Genomic DNA, 15,222 nt, shown 5'->3' on the forward strand with positions numbered 1-15,222 from the left:
TTTAATATAAATTATACTGTAATATTTATTGTTCCAGGATTAGTGAAAGAAAAGACAAGAAATCTTTGGAAAGTTAAAGTGAACATTAATAAAAATTAGAAGCCATCATCCTCATTCTCTTCTGAGCTCCGGTAACAGGTTTTGTGAAATCTGAAGATTCAGCTGAATCTGTCTCTATGAATGCACTACATGCTACTGCCCGCATGGCCGGTTCATCCTCATGCAACTCAGTTTTCTTTTCATCACAGTTAGGATGAAACTTTTTGTAGTATAAAATTTTCATAAGAATTCCCAAAACATACAAACTTGCTAGTATAATGATCATTATATAAGGTCTAAAGGGGGGAATACAATACTCCATCTTCCAGCACCAGAAGCCCAGCAGTGCCATCGTGTCCAATCCCATTACTGCATAATAGATGATGTTCTTTAATTTGGTGCTTCCACTTCCTACATTAAACCAGCTGAAGTACCAAATAAGTCCAACAGTACCTCTGTACAGCCATTCCCCACATGAACTATCCATGAAATTTGTTTTCTGACCCCAGACCACCAAAACAAGCACCATCCACACAGACAGAAAGTGGGCGATAATGTAGCAAGGAAATACAGAAGCGAAGAGTGCCAGAGCCGTGACACGTGCAAGGATGAGCAATAAGTTCCAGAGGAAGTAAACAAGAGATGAAGACCATTTCAGCTTGTGTTTGTCAGGAAGAAATTCACGCATGATCCGGTGGTAGGTGACAACACTCGCGGCGAGTGCAGAAGCGGATCCAAGGGTTTTTAAAGCTGAAAAAAAAGATGTAATCAGTGCCAGCTGTAATGTGCAAAAGTTATTGTAATTCTTTATGGCTTGACAAACCTCTGTCATCATTTACTAACATTCATGTCAAATAATATACATAACCGATCAAATGTTTGAAAACACTCAGGCTTGACTCCAGACCCTTAAGATATTTAAAGGGATAGTTCACCCAAGAATGAAAATTCTGTCATCGTTTTCTTATCCTCATGTTGTTCTAAACCTGTAAGAGTATGGCCATAGTAGGAAAACTAGGAAGTATTGGGATAAATGGTGATGAAAATATTTTAATAAATGATGGTAAAGCACACAGTTGACTGTACCCATTGAATTCCATCGTATTTTTTCCTATTATCGAAAACACTTGAAAATGCCTAAGAATAAAAATTACTCATGTGCATCTCAAGATAAAACATTTGGTCTCATCCACTAATAATTGCGTAAGTTTTTCATATTTATAGACACACTTGAAATTCTCACGAAAACTTTCCGCCTAATTCACAACACGTGTGTACACTACACACATTCATTTGTTTTTATACTTGTTCCTACATTAGTGAATTTGGCGTGCACAAAGTTGGTAATGTGCATAAAACACACCCATACCAGCTCCATATAAGAGCTTTTCCACAGAAACTTTTAGGGTAGTTTGTCATAGAAGCAAGAGAGCTCGAAAAGAAATTCATAATCATATTTATTATCAGTAAAGTTCCTTTTTGCTTTTGATTTTTTATTTGAGAGGTTTTGCTGTCGCTGGGGGAAGCCAGTGCTGTCCACCGACCGGAACATTAAATAAGTATTGAATGCTTTAACAAATATGACATTTAATTAAAATAAGAGAGACGCGCATCTGTATGAAATCAAGTGATAGATGTTTGGACTTCTCATTACATTTACATGACGTTTACATTAATCAGATGCTTATATAGAGATTTCAAAAGTGAGGAAGGAAAGCGTGAAGATTTTTCATTACATGCATATTTATATGTGTAGAAAAATAATTAGGCTATAATAATATATAATATAATGTATATAATAATATCATGTATAATAATATATAATACAGAAAATATTATAATATAAAATATAATCATGTACATTTTTTAAAATCAACATTATTATAAATATTATAATTATAGCCTAGTATTTGATTATAGTGTACGTGATTATTGTGTACGAGTGGTTTTAGTTTTTCGTACATTTTTGAGTACATTTAGAAGAAATTTTGATACAAAAGTTGTTGTTGAATCACGATTTGTACGGAAAACATCCGCACTCACATCTCACGCACAAATTTGTGCGTACGTATGCTTAGTGGATGAGACCCAATTACAGATTTTTTAAGATATTAAGTTTTTTCCAATTAAGACAATTCAAACATTAATTTTAGTCTGGGCATTAGTCATTTTGGTAACACTTTACAATAAAGTTGAATTTGTTAACATACACTCAAAAAAATGAACTTGGTTGGAGTCAGTTTTACTAAATAATTTCTTGTTCACTTTACTTAACAAACACAAGTAACGGCATATGATTAATTTAACTTAGTAATTTCAACAAAAGACTGTGTCTTGTCAGCTTTACTTCAAAATTATTTGTTCAGCCAATAAAACATTGTTTCGTAAAAGTAACAGATTAATAAAACCAATACAGACTTGCATCTCATTGGCTGATGATGCTGCAGTGTATTATGGGTAAACTGTTATTCTGGCAGAATTGTTGGACCCTCTTGCAAAAGTGTAGCACGATTAGAAAGGTACCTGAGTAATAAGTGGCCAAGTATTTGTTAATTAACTTGTTCTGATATATTATAGAACAAAACAAACCAACAAACAGTTTGAAATGTTACATTGCATTTCAAATATGTTTGTGATATGTTTGATAATAAACTGTAATTAATTAAAGGTTGTATTGAGCATCTGCACTCTGATTGATTGATTCGTTGTTATGGAGTTATTAAATCATTATTTTTTTCATCAATTAAATGTTTCATAATAGTGACTTTACTAGGATTTCTTTAGTCCATGTAACATTTAAATTGTCAATTTTACACACACCTTTTTCGTAAATACAACTTATATTTTATTTGTTGACATTACTTAACAAAGCTATGTGGAACCCACTTGACGAAGTTTTTTTTAAGTAAATCCAACTTTTTATTTTTTTTGAGTGTAGTTAATGCGTTAGCTAACCTAAGAATGAACAATACTTCTACAGCATTTATTATTCTTAGTTTGAACTAACATGAATGACTGTATTGACATTAACTAACATAAACAAAGATTAATAAATTATTTAGTCCTCCATTTAAATAAGGCCTAGTATTTTTATAAAGTTTAGTTTCTTAATATAAGTACTAAGTTTTGACTACATTTTTGTCTACAAAATTTCAGAAATTAAAACACTTTCAGATTTAATTAAAGGTAGTTCACCCCAAAATTAAAATTCTGTCACCATTTACTTACTCTCATGTTACAACAAACAGTTTTATCATTTCTTTGTTTTGATGAACACAAGGGAAGATATTTTGAGGAATATTTGGAACCAAACTGATCCAAGGCCCTGACTTCCATTATCAGGAGAAAAAAATACTACGGAAATGGAGCTCAATTTGGGTACAATCATTCACTTACAATATCTTCTCTTGTGTTGATCAGATAAAAAAAAATTATACAGGTTTGTAACAACACAAGGGTGAGTAAATGATGATAGAATTTTCATTTTTGGGTGAACTATTCCTTTAAGATTGGAAACATTTCAGCTTTTGACAGGTATGTTTTAGATGTACGAAGGCGAATAGACAGTAGAAGAATATGGAAATTAAGGCTGAAATTAAAGTAAAACAAGTAATGTTTCTTAACAGTGATGCCATAGAAGAGCAATCTTTGGTTCCTCAAATAATCTTCCATTCATAAGCATAATTTCTTTTACACATTCAGATGTTAAAGGCTCTTTATTGAACCATTCAGCCAAAAACGATTCTTCTATGCCATCAGGAAGCAACTTCATTTTTAAAAGCGAAAATTCTTATTTTTGGGTGAAACAATTTTTAAAAAAAACATTTGGAATTTAAGACAGACCTGTTAAAAGCGTTAGTTCTCGTCTCATTGCGATTATCGACATCATGAGTGTAAGTTGTGGAGCATTTTCAGCAAAAGCCTCTATTAGTCGAAGCATAAAAAGATCATGATTCAGGTTTACAGAAACGCCCTCTTTGAACCGATCAGATCGAAGAAACCTGTGTGTTGAAATCTCCACCAGCCCGGCATATCTTTAAAAACAAGGAACATATAATACAAATTGCAGAGTAATCTTTCACAGTAAGACCATGAACATGCTCTTAGATAATAAATAACAGGTTTCATTTAATAATGAACACACGTTAAATATAAGCAAACCTGAGATAGACGGCGAGCTGCATGAAGTGGAATGCTTTGAGTAAATGATGCTTCTTAACAAATTTTTCCACATGAGTCTGAAGGTTGTCTGGTGTATCCGAATACCAGATCCAGCTGAACACCTGTACTAACAGCGAAGACCCCAGCAGAAAAAAGATCAGCACACCCATATACACATAATTCCCATTCTGATAAAACGATACAACAGTCCAACAGTCCAGCCCTATATCCACCAGAGACATTAGCAATCCAAACAAACATAAAAGATAATCCATTAAAGTATAATGGAATGGGAACGTTTCCTCCATGTCTCAGTCCGGTGTGAAATAATTTATGGCATGATAAAGCTGAGTTAAAAGATATATCCTTTTAAACAACGAATGAAACAGAAAGTAAACATAGATCCCACCCACAGAAAAACTCCACCCATGACATAATCAATGAATGATTTGTCATGTGTGTGAGCGAACGAGTCACAACGTGAACCATGTGCACAAAATAAAGACTTTAAATCCTCATGGGTTTTCCTTCCTGTTTGAAAAGGTTATGTCTGACCTCAGTAACAGAGGTTCTGTTGCAATGGACAGTTATATTAGGCCATACTGATATATATATGGTATTATCTTATCCCATATCCAGTTGGGAAAATACACTGATATATTACCAAAACTTAATATATATCACCCAGCCCTAATTGCATAAAACTGACGAACATGCCTTATTTTATTTTAGCTTAAGTTTTAGAGTCTGCTGTTTTTGCTGACTGGCTCAAGTCAACAGAGCCCACCCAAACGCCTCTATTATATTCAGATCTAAAGTCTGGATCTTGACTTTTAACCCACTGTCAGGCAAACATACGCCTAAGGAAACATACGCCAGAGTCTTTTCTAGACAAGAAAACTATTTGATGTCATTTGTTGACTGAACAGATAAAATGCAGCTTGAAGTTCAAACAACTTAATTATGCAAGTCAATTCAACTTTGTGATACGTTGACATAATTTGAGAAAAAATTGTTTAAAACTTAATTTAAAATGAAGTGAAACTTAATTGTTCTTCCCAACGGCTTGGCGAACACAATCTTATCAAGTTGAAAAAACTGGTAATACTTGTTTACAGTAACTTGGAAACAGCAAAAATAAAGCTTACGCTGAAGACTATCTGACTCGGAACAATGAATTTAGATTTATACAAATGCAGAACAGTGACAAAAAAAACTCATGACAAGCAAAAGATTGAGAAACCAAGCCAATATGTAATTGATCATCCTCATGAGATTCAGATATGACATCTAGTTCTCAGGAAACCACAAACAGAAAGTACTATAGGAACTACATTTACATTCGCTGTAATGTTGGGTTACATGATAAGAACACCAAATACGAAATGATGTATGTAAATGAAAAAGAACATTGTAAATCTTTCAGGGGCAATGCATGTTTGAGCTGTCTTAATTTAAAAACACCTTCCACTGACATATCTTAAAGGGGACATATCATGAAAATCAGACTTTTTTCATGTTTAAGTGCTATAATTGGGTCCTCGGTGCTTCTATCAACCTAAAAAATGTGAAAAAGATAAACCCAGTAACTTAGTTTTGGTAAACCATTCTCTGCAAGCATGTGAAAAATAGGTCTTTTGGGTCCCCTTGTGATGTCAGAAGGGGATAATACAGCCCCTTAATTTGCACTATCCAACCACGGGACTGGCATTTTAGTGCAGAGATCAGCTCATTTGCTTTTTAAAGGACACACACCCAAAAACGGCACATTTTTGCTCACACCTACAAAGTGGAATTTATGGTATTTTGAGCTAAAACTTCACATACGAACTCTGAGGACACCATAGATTTATTTGACATCTAAAAATGTCTTGTGAAATGTCCCCTTTAACATATATCAGTGACACTGTTTTTTACAAGATGCACCAGGATTGTTTTTGTAAGGTGTGTTTGTAAAAACTACTTAAATATTAAGGCTTAGTCCTAGATTAATCTAAACCCTGTCAAAGAAACTGCCCCTCAGTGTCCTTAAAGCTGCACTTCATATCCTTTGCACCATCTTTGTTCGTCTATTTAATGTCTTTGTTTAAAATTGCAGGTACTTTACGTTCGTATCTTTACATCTGTTGAGAAACTACTGACGTTTCCCATGAAATTCGACCCCACAGCTCATCATATAAATGTTGTGTTTGTGTACTTGCTCAATAAACAGATTTTTGTATATTTTCAGCTAGAGATGCAACGATCGACCGGCAAGAGACCGGAATAGTCAGATTTTATGCATGTTTGACAGGATTGGCTAAATACTGCTTTTGTTGTCATGTTTTAGTTCTGTCATTTTACTACAAGATATTTCATCCGTTCACAAGTTTCCTTCTAAGTCACTCATTCCAGGGATTTCCCAGAGTCTTAAAGCTTGTAGCAGCACTTTAAATCTGTTTACAAACCAAAAGACATGAAATTGACTTTTAGAATAAGAGATATATAATGCACTACATGTTGTTGCTTTTTTAAGTCTACACGTCATGCGAAAGTCTGATATTTGGACTTTTGGATCCTGAGTTTACGTCCGAGCACCTTATTTTGAGATCTGTTCAAATGAAAGAAGATCCTGTAATTTAATGCAGTTTGGGTGTGCAATGTTTCATCAATTTTTCTTGTATAATGAAAAAAAGTTTTTTTTATAAAAGAAAAGTGCTTTTTTTGTAGCCTATATGCTGTCAATTAAAGTTCTTAGAAAGAAAATTGGAATTGACGAAACTGGCAGGTCACGTCACACCTACAGAAAAATCTGACAAGAAAAATGCATCTCTGTTTTCAACCAAAAAAATTACAAATTGCAGCTTTAATTTCATATAAAAAACATGCTTACAGGAATTTTTAGTTATTTCTAAATATCACACTTATAACACTGATATATTATTATAGCAGTCACTGTGTTTACGGTGTCAGTGTTTTTAGAAGCATTACATGAGCTTATGTAACATAATGCAGTTCACAAACACACCCCTCTCAAAAACTGTAAAGTAACGGATGGATTGCGATTTCATTCCTGCTTTATCCTATTAGGGTTGTTTCAAAACAGGAAGTTTTGAAAGGGACAAAATAGTTTTACAACAAACAAAAAAACTACAATAACAACAACACACAAGCAGCGACATGCATACATTCCACTCTGTGCAACAAGCATGACTAAAGTGATGTTATTTCAATTTACAAATTCGCAAACTTATTTTACAATTTACCAAATAAGGGTATCAAATCATTCAATGAACAACAAACATTCAGTTCCACATTTTTAGTTGTAACCCTACAGTACCTATTTCCTCTTTACTATTTTAAATCCTCATAGTTGTCGGGCCCAAAATGAATATTCAGTCCTCATTTACTCACCCATTGCATCAAAAGCTGTAGGTAAGTAAATTTTCATTTTTTACATTGAACATCCTTCCGAGATGTTAAGTAATATATTTTCTTTCTTCATTTACAACATAGAGCATCGACCTTCAAGCTAACAAAGACAAACAAGCACCATAAAACTATTAAAATAAGACATGTACCTTATACTCTGCCACTGAACCTATGGCTTTAACCTAAGACCAAATATAAATCATTTCCAAATCGAATCCCTCCTTTGTCTCTCATACAAATCCATATGGCTTCAGATGATCTGAAATATACTATGCATGAGTAGTATGCACTACTTTGAAATAAAAGCTACAAGTAAACATTAAAGGACGAGCATACACATTTTAAAAAAGTGCTGGGTTGCTACTCAACCATGAGTTGAAACATCCAAGCAGTTGGATCATTTTAACCAGGCCGTGTGTTTTTCCCAATATTGATTCAAAACAACCCAATTAACGTTTTAATAACCTATTGCTAAACACAGCACAATGGACGGTTTTAGTTGAACTGTAACTTGATCCAAAAACGATTAATTACAAACACAATAATGCAAAATGTCCGTAACATCCATATAGGCTACATTCCATTCGGTTTTCACAGTACTGATGCTTTACTTGCTTCACATCCATCTGTTTTATTTACAGAAGAGGTCTTCGTTGTGTAGAAGTTAGCAGCGTGTTTACCCATCCTCGTGTTTGAGATGTGAAAAGAAGCAGAGTCGGCTTGAATGGCGTTGAACGGCTCCAACCCATCAGAAACGTCATCTAAAGCCTTCCCAGAATCCTCCGGTCGCCACAGTTTGGGGTGAAAGCAGCTATAGTAGAAACCTTTAATAAGTAACCCTGAAGCATACGCAAGTGGGATGAAAATGACAAAAATGAGGGCGTATGACTGGGTCACTTCCGGATCTCTGTAACACCACCACGTAAGCAGAAGAATGCCACTGTCTACGATTATAAATGAGTGATAGATGATACTTCTGTCTCTGGTGTTGCCTTCAGTCACATTAAACCAGCTGAAGTACCAGATGACACCTATGGTGGCCCGGTAGAGACACTCTCCCACAGCGCTGTCCATGAAATCGGTGCCTTGTTTCCAGGCCCATAACGCAAAGGTGATCCATAACAACGGGAAGTGAGCAGAAATAGACCAGGGCAGCACAGAGGCAAACAGAGCGACAGATGCCACACGTGGACCGATCAGAAAGAGGTTCCAGAGGAAGTAGACGAAAGAGGACCTCCAGCCTTGTTTGTCCTTGTCGGGAAGAAAAGAACGAAGTGAGCGATGATAATCCACGACCATCCAGGCTATAGAAGTTGTGGAGGCGATAACACTCACATCTGTATAAAACACACATCAGGGTCATTTCATTTATGAGCGTGGTTATCAACTAGTGCTGTTGAAACCACAAAATGGTCATATACATTAAATGTTCATATACAGGTTTACGACAAGATGAGGGTGAGAAAATGATGACAGAATTACATTCTTGGGTGAACTATCCCTTTAAGCATTTAATACAGGGCTCGCAAAATTTTAATAATATCCCTGGTAGCCCTTATGGCAGGTACTCTTCAATTGTTTGTAGCCCGAAATGAATATAAGTAGCCTGAATAAAAAAAATAAGTTGTTTTTATTGTAGAATACTGATTAGGGTTGGGAACCCTACTTTTTTTTAAAAGGAACTTGAACCGCACGGAATTCGTAAGTTTCGGTTCTAATTCGATGCGCGGGCAAAGCGATGGGAGTGGCCACATGAATGCAGCTTACCACAAAAAACACTCGGGCTGCTGAGGTACATTAACTGTGCGTTCACACCAGGCACGGAAAAGGCAGCAAAAACACGCTATTTGCACATAATTGGACGCTTGAAAATGTTGAGTTTACTCGCTTCATTCACGCATAAAATTCTAGTCATTCGAGACATTCACGCGTAAATTCACGTCATGGGAGGAGCCTATATAGCTCAAACTAGGTAAAGTAAACCAGATTGTTCGACCTCCTCACTCACTTTCTTCCAAACACGATCCTTTTAATTCCGGTAAAAGTATTAAGATGTCTCGTGTAGCGATGATGATTGTCCTCCATTGTTGTTTTGTATTTCTGCCTCTGTTTGCTTCCTGTAATCACGTCACTGCTAGAGCAAGCTCCTGATTGGTTAACGTGATGTTCAACTCTCACTTCCCGCGGAACGGATGCCTATTCGCGTCTTTGCATTAACTTAACATGTAAATCATTTGCGTTTGCTGCCTCTTCCGCGTCTGGTGTGAATGCACCATGACTTAAACATGTCTAAAATTTTAAACATGTCTAAAAAAAAGACAAAAGTGTGGATTCATTACCGAAAGGTATAACTATAAAGCAAAGTGTAGCACGTGTGACAAAATTATATCCTGCAAAGGCAGCTGTACAAGTAATATGACCAAACACTTGCTCCAGCAAGGCATAAATCTCAAACTATGCAGTGTTTTCGAATGTTTGAAAACTACGGCTCCTAACATGTTCACTTCACCAGGTAAAAAAGCTTACAAGAACTAGAGCTGGGGGAAAAAAATAATCTGCGATTCTCATGCATGTCTCATCAGTAAAGCTGGTTCGGTGATTTGTAGTAAATCGTCATCACCTGCTTTCAGATAAAGCGGCATTTACTACACAGAGCTATATTTCACTGAGAAGCAAGGCAAAATCACATACAATATCGGAGGGGATTTCCCAGGATTATGAACGCCATTTTGCAATCTTCTCTGTGAAATCCGGGTATGTGTATTAAATGCCGCTCCATCTGAAAGCAGGTGATGGCGATTTACTACTTATCACCGAATCGGCTGTACTGATGAGACACGCATGAGAATCTGAGAATTGCAGGCGATTTTTTTTTGCCCAGCTCTAACAAGGACTACTTCAACAGGAACAAAAAATTTTAAATTTTAAAGTAAATGTTACCTAAGTGTAGTTTTTGATACGCTTTAGCTATGATTTGAACTAAGTTAATCTATTTCTTATTTATTTATCTTGTTATCAGAAATAAACTAGTCTTAAGTGACACTATTGTTACTGATTCTTGGCAGATGTTTACTGGAAGTTTAAAATACATTTTAATGCTGGACTGTAATACATTTTAGTATTGTGTTGAGGCAAAAAACAGAACCACTGCACTTCCAGGAAGCCCAGATAACCACACATTTCTGCATTTTGTGTGTTAATTCTCACGTTTCTGAAATCACTCTGAATGACAATGTGTCAGCTTCATCAAGTCTCAGCCTCGAACTTCACACCCACAGACTGCTGGCTGAACATCTGATGCTTACGAATTATGGACATTTATTTAAAAACACTTCAGCAGAATCGAAACAACCCTCTGATTGGCTAAATTACACTTCTCAACAAATCAGAATAAAGCATTTAACAGCCCCGTGGTATAACGTGTGATGTCATGAGGTTTGGAGTGGTTACCCACATTGAACTATCCTTGCGTGGTTTGTTCGCAGCATGATGTACATCATGAGGGTGAGCTGTGGTGCGCTCTCGCAGAAGGTCTCAATAAGGCGAAGCATGCTGAGGTCATGAGTAAGATAAACTGCATATTCGGACCCACTACCCCCTTGCCGCCACACACGGAAACCTTGCCAGATGACTGAAATGTGCCTGTAGAAGATAAAGAAAGTAAAGATTAGTAACACCAGTTTCAACTTCAAAATCAGTAAAAACATAGGTACACAATTCATGAAGAAACACTTTAAAAACTATTTCCAGTACCCTGGATAATGTAACTTTATCTTCTAGATCTACTACCTAGAAGAACTGCAAGTTTTTAATAAACAAAACTTTTATTCTGCAAACGATTATTCGCGGTTAATAGTTATGCAGCCCTACTTCTTTTAATGCGTGCACTTAATCTTTTAACAGAATGTTGTGAATGTGTTAGCTCAAACAACAAAATCACCAGCTAACTTACTTTAAATTTGCAAGAACTATAAACTAATACAATAACAGACTTAAATAAACCCAAAACGTAAGTCCACTTACAGTTCTCCCGGACACGCGTTTTATCAACTGGCTATCCTCCAGACATGACGGACCACGTCTTTACCTCTTTTCGGCCATGTGGCGCGCCTGCACGCTCGCGGTGTGAAGCACGTCCGCGCTATTCTCTGAGATGTTTATCAACTGGCTAGTTATCCTCCCGACAGTGACGGTCCGGACCACGTCTTTCTCATTTCAGCCGTGTGGCGCGCATGCCCCCTCGCGGTCTGAAGCGCGTCTGCACTATTCTCTGAGATGCACTTGACAGACTTTTGTGCAGCAAATGAATTCATTTTTTGACGACATAGTTAAGGCAGTACGGTTTCCCAGTTTAGGTGGGCCGTCTGAACTGGAAAGTGAGGCCTGAAACCCTGGAGAAGTTACACAAGTAAGTATGGTGGCTTCTAAATTCATCCCTGTTTGGATCCTAAGGAATTAATGGGCTAAATGGCCTAGGCTTAATGCTAACACATTCATGGCACGCTGTACAAAGACTAAGTGCACACATTGAAAAAAGATAGGTATGTCTAAGTTGAGGTAAGAACATAGTAAAATATTGAAAAACGGTGGTGTTTTCCTTTAATATTAAAACCAGGAGACAGTTCTTGTTTCTCAGGCTTCAGGTATTTGCATCAAGGATGTTTGCTTACATTTTAATACCGTCAAGTCTCTCTAACTTTATGGCATTAAATATCAATTTATTGCTGTATTTTATAATACTCCTGTATAAATTATGTATTTTGATCATATTTTTTGTAGGACAATTATTTTACAGTATAAATCTTTTACAATATTTTAATTGCAACAATACCATGTATTCTGTTTACTTTATTTATATTTTTCCTCTATTTACCAATGTGATTTTGCTGTACAACTGCTTTGCAAAACAAATGCAAAACTGTTAAAAGTGCTGTTGAAATAAATTTATATTTAAATTGTTTGAAAGAAAGTAGTGTAAAATAAAATTCTTATGTTTTTTGTTTTAAATATCATTTTGAAACATTAGCGGTTTACTATTACAAAGTATCTTAAATGTAGTATGTCTATGGCCAGTACAAAACCAGAGACCACTTTAGTTCATGCGGCGCTGCGCAGACTCATCAATGTGTGACATGAAAGTACTGCGAGAGCGGAAGCTCTCGAATCGCTCTCGCGGTACTTTGATGTCATCGGTCTGCGCAGCGCTGCATGAAGTCGAACACAGTTACTATCTTCCACATTTAGCGTCCGCATAAAATCACTATTGTATACAGTGTTATATACATTAAGTTATCTGCAGACTCACCTGATGAAGAAACCAAGCTGAAACACGTGGAGGAAGAGCGCAAGTTTGACTCGTTTTGCCCCGCCGAACAGAACCATGTTCCCGGCTGACGTTTGAGAATCAAAGTCCTTCAAATCGCGATCATACTGAAGCCAAAACCAGCTAAACATCTGAACGATGACAGACGATACGAGCATAAATCCCAACATAATCCCGAACCAAACAAAGTTTCCATGTGTGAAAAACACCGTCGCCACCCACAGATCCGAGCCCACGTCAAACAGAAACGTGCCCACACCGATGATATTAAAAACAAAATCCAGACAAGTATATTTTGAAAAGATTGGACACTCCATGTTGGGATCTGCCCCTGCTCCACGAAGCAACTGACTGAAACATAACCAATGTGCATCATCCGAGCACTGTTAGCATGCTAACAGTCAAACTCCACGAATAACTTTTGTTTAACCTCCATTAACACTAAACTTATTTAGAACAGTATACATATGCGAGAAAATAAATACCCCTCATAGTATATTATGTTGCTGTAGATACACTTTATGCAGCTCGGCATTTCTAAACCGCAGATGATGAAAACTTTGCCGTATAATCTGGGTCACGCCCGCGTGACGTCACACCGCCTCTAGATACACAAAATGCAAAATATGACATGACGATGACACCAATGTACATTTTAAAGAAAAGACACTTATGGTGTTTGTACAAAGCTACATTTATGTTAAAATACATGTTTTTAATTACATAAAAAAATAAAATGCAAAATTACTTTTTTTAAGTTTGATGTCTGGATGTAGCAGATAGGCCTATTATAGTTGTTCATCTTTTAATTGCAGTTGGTTAAAAAAAGTTTTTTTAACAAATAGATTATTATTTTTGCAGATATGCTTTCCACCAGCAGATAGCAGTGTTGTATCAACCAACCAACCAACCAACCAACCATATTGACCCATTAACCATTATCTTTGAATGGTGAAATGTATCCATTTCCATGTTGACTGTTCATTTAGCTTTTTATGAAAATGGTTTTAATAAAATGTATATTAAAAACATGTCATGTTCTAGGCCGAATTTTCATCCAAGCTGCAGATTTAAAAAATCTGAATATAGTTTTATTTGCAGATAAAGCTTTTACATATAACTCACTCCTCTAAAAGCTGTTCCACAAGGGTGTTTAACTGGAAATGATCTCTTTCACGACAGGTGTTTGATTGGATGGAAAGCATTTAACTATTAGAAATTATTAAGTTACAAAAGTTGTCACTGGGATGGTACCCTTACACCTTTGTACTTGAAGAGGGATCATATTTTTCCCAAATGGTATTAGGACTTTTTAAATGCTACTGTCCCTGTGACAGCTTTTGGCATTCATTTTGATAGAGTAGCATTGTCCAAAATGTCTTGGTATGCCTAAGTGTAAGTATTTTCCTTCTCTGAAAGGATCCTCATATTTTGACATTTTTAAACATAGTTTGTAACTTGGAGTGTTGTTCACACTACACTAGTCAACATTTGAAGTGGATGAAAACCTTTGATAAAAGTTATCTGATTAAATTTGTCATAAAAATTGTTTCAACAACAGTGTTGGGGTAATACATCATAACCTAATAATATTACTTTTCTGAACTAAGACTAACTGATGACAAAAAATGTATTTCTTTTTTGAAGAAATATGATGAGATCTATCATGTAATGTGATTAATACTTGTTTTGGAATTTTTTTCCCTTTTTTCATCTGTTCAGATGAATTTGGATGCATTGTTGATACACTTTGTTATATATGCTACTTGTACTTCATATATGACATTTCTGAATAAAAAATATTACTTTTCTGAAATAATGAGAAAAGGAATGCATTAATTTATAAATGTACATATTAGTATTTCAGTTACTTTTTAAAAAAGTAATGCGAGTTACTTTTCATTACATTTACATTTACATTTAGTCATTTAGCAGACGCTTTTGTCCAAAGCGACTTACAAGTGAGGTAAACAATAGAAGCAATTATGGCAACATAAGACAGCAATACATAAGTGCACTGGAAATAGTCTCATCAAGTCCAACACAATATACATAGCCAAGGGTATGTTAGTAGTTTTTTTTTTTTTTTTTTTTTTTTTTTTAGATAAAGAGGAAGGTAGATAGAGAAAGAGATAAAGAGAAGGGTAACTAAATAAAGATAGTAAATCTGTAATTAGGAAGTTAGGTAATGGTGGAAGAGATGGGTTTGGCTTGATCTCAAACTGTTTCTTTATTAAGAAATTAAACTGATCTTTTCAGTTTAATTAATTTGATGTAAAAAACTGCAT

General features: G+C 35.6%; 2 protein-coding genes across 2 annotated transcripts; both read right to left on the reverse strand.

Annotated features, from left to right (window-relative positions):
- Window positions 1-6,894, reverse strand: LOC135783453 (XK-related protein 8-like). The gene is made up of 3 exons (XM_065294184.1): window positions 4,201-6,894; window positions 3,883-4,073; window positions 1-789 (listed from the first exon to the last, which is right to left on the reverse strand). Exons 1-3 carry the CDS (start codon window positions 4,506-4,508, stop codon window positions 86-88), a joined length of 1,203 nt encoding a protein of 400 aa, XP_065150256.1. The 5' UTR covers window positions 4,509-6,894; the 3' UTR covers window positions 1-85.
- Window positions 6,895-7,012: 118 nt separating this feature from the next.
- On the reverse strand, window positions 7,013-13,522 carry xkr8.3 (XK related 8, tandem duplicate 3). Its single transcript, XM_065294167.2, has 3 exons — window positions 12,917-13,522; window positions 11,066-11,253; window positions 7,013-8,948 (listed from the first exon to the last, which is right to left on the reverse strand). Exons 1-3 carry the CDS (start codon window positions 13,249-13,251, stop codon window positions 8,203-8,205), a joined length of 1,269 nt encoding a protein of 422 aa, XP_065150239.1. The 5' UTR covers window positions 13,252-13,522; the 3' UTR covers window positions 7,013-8,202.
- Between the last annotated feature and the right edge of the window lie 1,700 nt (window positions 13,523-15,222).

The sequence above is a fragment of the Paramisgurnus dabryanus genome, chromosome 19 (genome assembly GCF_030506205.2).
Source record: "Paramisgurnus dabryanus chromosome 19, PD_genome_1.1, whole genome shotgun sequence".
Taxonomy (NCBI): Eukaryota; Metazoa; Chordata; class Actinopteri; order Cypriniformes; family Cobitidae; genus Paramisgurnus; species Paramisgurnus dabryanus.